Source organism: Micropterus salmoides, unplaced genomic scaffold (genome assembly GCF_014851395.1).
Source record: "Micropterus salmoides isolate LMB-PRFRI ecotype aquatic unplaced genomic scaffold, ASM1485139v1 Ms_hic_scaffold_16, whole genome shotgun sequence".
NCBI classification, from domain to species: domain Eukaryota; kingdom Metazoa; phylum Chordata; class Actinopteri; order Centrarchiformes; family Centrarchidae; genus Micropterus; species Micropterus salmoides.
Genome location: NW_024040707.1, coordinates 13,335,978 through 13,344,456, shown reverse-complemented (window position 1 = coordinate 13,344,456; position 8,479 = coordinate 13,335,978). Strand labels below are relative to the sequence as shown.

The window sequence follows — 8,479 nt, the reverse complement described above, 5'->3', positions numbered from 1 at the left end:
AACAGCCCTCACCCGTGTACCATGTCTCTCCAATTTCAGATTTGTTCGCACAAAGAGCATGCTGGTCTGAGCTTTCTTTTAAGTATTTTTGTTTTTGCTCTTTGCTATCTGGCCAAGCCTACATCATAGTAAACAAACAGTGAATCTGAGTCTGTGTTTAATGTGCATTTCAGCATATTTCCCAAAAGACGCTGCTCCCTGTGGAGCCTTAACATATGACTTCCATAGCTGAACAGCCTCTTATTGTTACTGACATAAATGAGAGAGGGGGAGCAGCTTGGGTTACAGCTGGGGCCCAGAACACACATAACACACACACACACACACACGTGATTACATTTTCTTCCAAAGTCCAAGGTCAGGTTTGCATGAAGAAGGGGGAAGGTGAAGTTGACAGTAAATCTATTTATTTGTTTACAGTAAGTTTTCTTATCAAACCCTTAGCCTGTCGCCATTGAACCTTACCAATAATCATTTATTAGATTAATGCTGTATATGAGACCCTAATGCATCCCTTCATCATCCTAGACTCGTCCATTAGTGCAGAGACATGTCTAATCAATCAGGGTGAAGCATTGACAGGATGGGGGCGGGGGACTGCAGAAACCCGATTTGCCTTCCTGAGGTTTTCCATCTAAGGTGCTTCATATGATGCCACTTGAATGCAACTATTCATTACTCCTGATGTACTCTGTCAATTTTCCACCACGCCACTCACAAACAAGGCTAAATTTATCTCCCAATCTCTTCTATGTATGGTCCCTAACTCCCCTCTCCTATCTCTTTATTCACCCTCCCAAACAAGATGTTTTCCTGGGCAAGTCCTACCCGGACAGTGACTAATGACGTCCCTTCCCCATTTGTAGTAATTAAATCCTGTATGGGACTGTGTGCGCACGATCTCTACCACTGAGGTTAAATCATGGGTCAGGGTGGTAAGCCTTCCATGTGAGGCCATATCAGTTTGTAAAGAATGATGTGGGGGCTCAGTGGCTTCACCACCACTAATAGATCATATCTGGTTAAACAGAAAACAGTATCTGAATACAGTAGATAACTTTTTGTCTTTGGTTTGCATTATACAATATGTTCTTTCATTCAATTTTCAAAAAATACATGGTCAACTCTACAATACCTATACCTCTCTCGAACAACAGCGCATTGATGTCTGACAATGAAAAAAGATGAAAGATAAGCCAAAACACAATGCCCTTAAGCCAATGCTGCACAAATGCAGGAAAACACCCTACTGCTCTTTCATTAGATACATATTTATTAAGCTATGTTTGCACAAAAAAGATGTTTTTTCTCAATTTAAAGTCCCAGCTCTTTAAACCCATTAAGCCAGCTGATGGAAGAACCCCTATTCTTCTCTCATCAAAAAGAGAGTGAGCTGGTTCCCACAGGAAAACCAGGCATTGCCTGGTACCCCTCCCACCCAAACCTCTCTCCCTTTCTCTATCTGCTATCCCCATTTCTCAAGGACCACTGAGAGAATGGCACACATCCAATTAAAACCCCTCCTCTCCTTGCTCCCTCTGAAACTCAAACTCTAATGTTGTTATTGCTGTACGGGCAGCCCCCTGCCCGACCCTACTGTCTTCTTATCTCCCCACCCATTTACCCATTTCCACTTCCTCCCTCTCTCCCCTGTTCAACCATGCCTGAGGGTTTCAAAGCGAGGGCTCCATGAAACTCGGGTATGACACACTGCGACAGGGGGGACCCAGACTCACTAGCCTATTTACAATAGGAGCCAGGGATAGGAGGAGTGGAGGAGGATGGTGGCGGGGAGTGGGTATGCAGTGTGCAGAGAATTTAGACGTACCGCTGTTTCCTGATTGCACTACGGTGTTGAAGTTAAAAGGACCCCTAGGGCGAAGGGACAACCCTTTGAAATTGGTTTTGCTAATGTTTGAATAGATAGCCTATTAAAACGAGGAGAGCATTCTCAAAATGTGCCCTCTGGTTTAATTAATTTAGGTGAGATGGGAGGCAGTACTCTGCCAGTCAAGAGATAATTGAGATGAGTGGGCCATGTAGAATTTCAGAGGAACCAGAGAGGGAAGTGCCAGAATGTACTCATGTAAACAGAGAACACTATCTGTCTACATCTCATCCCTGATCTCTTCATGTACGGCACCAAGCCACAGAGCACCCCGGGACTGCAGAAAAGAAACAACAACAAAACTCCTCTTTAGTTGGAGGATATGGGTGGGACAAGTCATTCCCTTTGGAGATATATATATATATATATATATATATATGGTTGGGGCACCCACCATCTGTCCACTCATAGCTACCACAAGTTTATTAATGCTCTATATGCTAATAAGCATGGAGGGTTGCACCCCCATCTCATATATTTTGTTTCTCTAGGGATTTCACTCCAGCTCCAGGGGATAATATCCATAGGGGAAAAACCTCAATATACTCTACGTGTGTCAAAGCATATGAAAATAAAGTGTTCAGCAGTATGGAGAAATGAGGACTTCTGATTTCAAGAGGTCTTTAAAAGGACAAACATTTGTGTTTCTCCCATTGCTTGCTATGTATGTTAAGATAAGATGTGTTTTTTTGATTGCTGGTGGAAACTTGCAAATCCACCTCTAACCAATTTAAAAAGTCCCCAGTGCATATGGGATGATAGTTAATTCTGCTGATGACCAAGCAAACTTTTTATTTTTATTCAACAGATATTTTCACACCCACTGACCCACAGGAACTACTGATAAACAGCTTTGAGTGATTCTATATGGCTACTGAAGGTCAGTTCCTGTCTCAGTTTGCCTTGGAAATGGCCAGAACACTGTAAGGAAATGCAGCATAATGAGTGTTGATGTTAACTCACTGGGGAAGGCAAGCACATCCCTCTCATAAAAAAAAAAAAAAAAAGTATTGTAGAGACTTGTTCCTTGTTGTTCCTTGCTGAACACAGGTGTCAGAAGTGACTTGCCTGATGAACCTCATGTGGTCATTTCCTCTTATCCCTTAAAAGATATCCGGAATGATACAAAGCTATATTTCACACACTTCCTATTCTCTCTAAAAAAAAAAAAAAAAAGCCAAACTCCTCACAAATAAACAGGATGCAGAGAGGGGGGCAGGAAGAACTTTGCTTAGACTTATGTTCTTATGGTTACAGAAACCCATAGACAAGATTTATAATCAAAACAGAAAGCCATAAACAAGCATTCTGGAGAGGCCTTTACATATTTATATAAGGGTGATTGTGTCAATTACGCTGCTTGGATTCTGTGGCAGAAAAGATATGGAGGGTTTATGGGAAATCTGATAAAGCCCACAGACCTAATCCTAAGACTCCATTAAAGGAATGATGCAGGCGGGGTTCAAAACAAACTCAGTCACAAACTTATGCTCTACCCACATGTCTAGCTGATTCATATGCTTATATAAGCCACCTGTGTCTCAAAACAAATACATATGGCACCACCTTGAACGGATATAGTTGACCCTAGCTAAACTGAATAGCAGTTCATATACCTAGAGCTAACTGGATCAGGGGTCTCATTTACAAAACTGTGCATAGAAACCTCACTAAAAGTGTACCTGCGCCCAAAAGCCAAAAAATATTCAGACTTATAAAACCGTGCGTATGCACAGTTGTAAGGGGGCACCGGAGCGCCACCCCTTTTATAACAGATCTGCAGGAAGGGGAAACCCTCCTGAGTAGTGACGTCGCTGGGTGGAGGGGGACACGCACACGCAAGACGGGATGACCCAGGTACTAATTTGGATTCCCCCGTTTGAAAAGAGATTAAACCAAATCCATTCCACTGCATGCAAGTATTAATTAATATGAATCCTGATTACACTGTACAACATATTTGAGGCGTTCTTTTGCAGAAACAGATATCTCCGTTTGTGTTTATTCTCCTAAATCTGGATCTTTTTATGCGCTGTAAATGATCTTAAATTGTGTGTGTTTTTTGCGCACTTCAGGGAAAGTCAATCAAACGGGTGTTTGTTTATTCAGAAAGGCTTTAAGCCTTTAATGCTCAGAGGTAATATTTTGATTTATTTTACACAGTAGGCCTATTCATTTCAAACCCTTTCATCATTCTGCCATGTGAGTCGCTGTTTCTCATTTCTCCTCTTTATGTGCGTATGCATGGTTTAGAGTTTACTTACAGGACCGCACATTTTCCCGTCAAGTCTGGTTTTTTTACAGATCAAAACCTTTGCTTGGGAAGTGGCGTACGCACGTTTCCAGCCCTGTTTTGTACATACGCACTGTTCATAAATGAGCCCCCAGGTGTTTCAACAGGAAACATGCAAGCTAATGTTTTTTCACCAATATAGACGATGGACATACAAAGAATTTGAATCAACTAAATAGAAAAATAACACAACAAATTAGAAGAATACTAAGAAAAGTAACAGGTTGGTTTAGTTATCAGTTGGTGAAATTACAAAATGGCACGTAAAAGACACAATGAAACTACATGATAAAGACAACTGGACATGTTGGAGAGAAGGGATAGGTAGCCATTGTGTTTCTTACGCACACACACAGACACACACATCTAGCTCAGTCACGTGCATGCACACTGGCTTCTTTGTTGACAGATTTCTAAGAGTTTACAGTCGTCTGTTGTAGGAGAAGGGAGACTGAAGACTGGCCTCTTGCCTGAGTGAACCATGTTGAATTGTCAGAGGCATACAGCCACTACTATGACCTCATCCTCTGCTGCTTCTTGCCTGGACTCCTTTCTCATCTGGCCCTAGGCTTCAGTAATTGGATTACACAGGTAGAATCATGACCCTGCTGGGCTGCCATACCGCTTCTCTACATGTACTTTTGACTTCAGTGAATGTTTTAAAGAAATCTTTATACACAAGGGTATTTCAAAACTAACTAACTTAACTATGTATAATAACTGTTAACTGCAGGCTTAACAATATGGAGGATCAAGTATAATAAATGCTCAAAATAAAATTAGGTACTTCATTGCTGCTCAACTGTTTTGTAATAATTTCCTCCATATTTACAGCAGCCAGAAGGCAGTCTCTGTGAGTGTGACCTGATGACGCTCACAAAAAGAGATAATAGAATATTCCCATGAGCAGTCACAATGCTATGTTCTTCTATCAATGGGCAACAACAACTTCTGAGAGGCTTGGGGAGAAACTGTATGCAAGTTTCACTGAGGACCCGCAGTCATGTAAACAGCCAACTAACTGCTACACACCGAAAATACTGAATACATGTTCCTTCACAGGAACCAGAGAGGAACTGGACTTCACAAATGCATGATTCTTTTCATGTAAACACACTGCGCAAACAATTCATCCACTGAGATGCTTAAAACAGCCTTCCAATGATGGTCTAAAGTAAATGTGGCCTCTACTTGAACTGTGGAGCGGTGCTGGTGGTGTTTTGTTGAGCAGAGTGAAGGACAAAAGCTCTTAAAATCATTAGAGATTAGCGGCAGGCCATTTTACCTAAAACTGGGTGGAATTGTTTTTTTTCATTAATTTGCAGAACCATATGGTCGTCCTTCTGTGACACACAAGGCAAAACTATCTATGAGTGGATCTTGTGGATAGACCAGCCTGTCTGGACACCTAATCAAATTTTACAGTAGAAGTTTCTTCACAAAATGATTACGTGGGTGGTCTTTACAATAATTTGCACATGATTATTGAGGCTGAGATTCATATAACAGAGTATCAGGTCTGACAGCAGTCAGACAACAGACTGCTAGGCTTGGCAGCCACCGGATTATAGGCTACTGGGCTAAGGCAGGGAGAACAGGGCAGTTTCCAAAGAGCACCTGACAGCCTGTGAACAGCGTTACCCCAAAATGCACCTACCTGTCCCCTGGCTATGGAGGGTGCCTAGTTTGTATGAGTCTGGCAGACTCCCAGACCGCCGTAAGCCCTGTGCATAGCGGCTGGGATTCATCCTCTTAGGCCCAGAGGGTAGGGGATTTGGGACTTTATTTAGTGCCATTTAGAAAAGATTACCCCTTAACTGTAGACTTGCCGTCCAGCAAAGCACAATGGATAAAAGGGCAGGATCAGAATACCCGAAACAATGCTGAAATGTTTATGCTAGGTCACAGATAGAGGCAAAAATATTACTGTCCACAGACTGCAACCCCAGAGAAACAAGACAATGATTGAGTATGATGTCTTGAGCGTTTAGGAAGGGCTCAGAGTTTGTGATAAGCTCTGAGAATGGCTGAAATAAGTGAGAAAAGAGAGAGTGAGAGATGAGCAGCTGTTGTTGAAACATTGCTTGGTTTGGCAATCCAATAATATGAGACTTTATTTATGACTCTTTATATAAAGGGACCAGATGGGTTTTGTGTCCTCCTCGTATTTTCTACTGACGTCCAATCAGCGTCCAACCCATTTAACACCACAGAGAGGGCTTAGAGTCACACCAGATATCTTTGTTTAAGGACATTGGGATATATCCTTTAGTGATCTGCTATTTCAAAGGGGACAAAAGTGACCAATCCTTTCAAACGTAACCACAATGGGACGCCTCTCTCCATCTCCTCTTTGTCATACACTGTGTTCTGTGCATTTAACCCTCTCTTCGTCTGTGACACCCAAGACCTGTTAACCCCAGCTGGTTCAAACAAACAAAGGGCCAGCGAGCCCTGCACAGAGAACCCAGGTTTTACTGAGCTTAACAATATTTAGGGTTCCGATTGTCTGGTTGAATTCCACAATGCAGTACACAGCTGCCGCTTCACTAATAGAAGAGTTGCAGGGGAGGAACAGGGTCTGTGTGTCACTGAATGACTTACAGTGCAACAAGGACCTGAGGAGCCCTAGACCTTTGCTGAAGTACCACTGTCTCAGGTGTTTATAGTATGAAAAAGAAAGAACCAGCATCAGTAAAAATTCATCAGGACTGTGAGATGCTCTATGGGTCTATTGTCTTTGGATAGAAGATGATGTCTTTCTGGCCACTGTGTTCTATTTGGTTACATTCACAGAGACCTAAGAAAGGCATAGGGGCTAAACACCCACCACATGTACCTATATACTATAGAGTATATGTAGGAGCCGGCACATTCCTCAGGGCTGCATTAACAATTGGAGGTGTGGCACATGATGTCGCCTGTGAGTGGCTTACCTTAAGCATAATAACAACAGCTAGGAGAACACCACCTCACGCTCTGACACTGCTCAAGTCAGTATAATGTCATTAACCACTTAACCTGTGTCTGAGACTATACACTGCAATCTGCACGATAACTGGGTAGAAGTCCATTCAGCTTTATTATATCTTCACTAGTAGCCTAGCGAGCAAGGGTGCCTTTATCAGAGCACTGTTTGAAGAGTGGGCAGCTTATTATGTTGTAAATCAGCTGTTGACTTTAGATATAATCCTGTGTGTCACAAATTCCCTTGAGGAAAAGTTGCATACTCACACAGCAATGCATCATCAGGCACGTGAAAGTGTAAAGTCATAGCAGGGTTATAGTCTAGGTAGGGCTGGACGATATGGCCAAAAATGTCTTTCGATATTGATAATTATCACCATAAGTATCAAACAGTTATTTCTTTCGAGTTTAAAGGATGATTTTTGCTCCTGAGTGATAGTGAATGGTTAACTGTGGTTTAAACTCTATGCAACACATGATGCCAAACAGTGGATTCACTTTACAAATCTGAGGTGGAACATTCAAAATAATTATGACAAAATCTTTGAGTAAAATTAAGTAAAAGCTTTTTTCAGTCCTTATTCCTCAACAAAATAAACATCTTAATAAAAAAAATTAAGTCCTAATCTGTGTATGATTCAAGTGAATAAAAAAATTATTGAATATTTATTGAACATTTGTTTAGTTATTGAAAGAAAATATATTGCGATAATTATTGTTATTGTTTTATTGTCTAGCCCTAAGTCCAGGTCTCCAGAAGGTAGCACAAGGGCAGTGGGCCAAGTGAACTGTAATGTACCAGCATAGGTACATTGCCAACTCTGCAAAGCAGGCTACAAGAAAGCGGTGACTATCACTGAACACAGTCACTGAAGTGCTTTACATCCTTCTCAGTGGGGCGAAAGAGAGAGAAGATGGATAATGATAACGGGCCCTCAACACATTGCAGTTGATTCCGAGTGACAAAGGCCAGTGCGCAAGCAAATAAAGGGTAGAAAATAATTTTGTAGTGTAAGAGTATGCCAATGATAGACCAAACGATATATTATACATACAAATAAGATCCTATGAATACCATTAACCAATGCAAGGTTCCAGCCAATTGCCATGTGTAAACATACTACTACAGCTAGCAGTGAGATGACCCCTCAGCAGTCACCCACCAAAATAGTTGGAAAGCAGCACCTGCTGAGGAAGCAGACTGGCTGCTCAAATTAAGGCAAAGAGCTGTGCCGTTTCTAAGCAACAGCAGTGCACAGAATTCCTTCATCTTCCTGCCTCAAGAGAAGCGAATATGTGGTGGGGGTATGTTTGAGTGTGAATATTAGTGC

General features: G+C 41.8%; 1 protein-coding gene across 1 annotated transcript in view; it reads right to left on the bottom strand.

The window, feature by feature from the left end:
• The window catches only part of LOC119905114 (gamma-aminobutyric acid receptor subunit alpha-3), a 46,909-nt gene extending 40,980 nt beyond the window's left edge, over window positions 1-5,929 (bottom strand). The window contains exon 1 of the mRNA XM_038721850.1: window positions 5,839-5,929. Coding sequence (XP_038577778.1) covers window positions 5,839-5,929 — 91 coding nt within the window. The remainder of the gene's footprint in view (window positions 1-5,838) is intronic.
• Window positions 5,930-8,479: the final 2,550 nt, after the last annotated feature.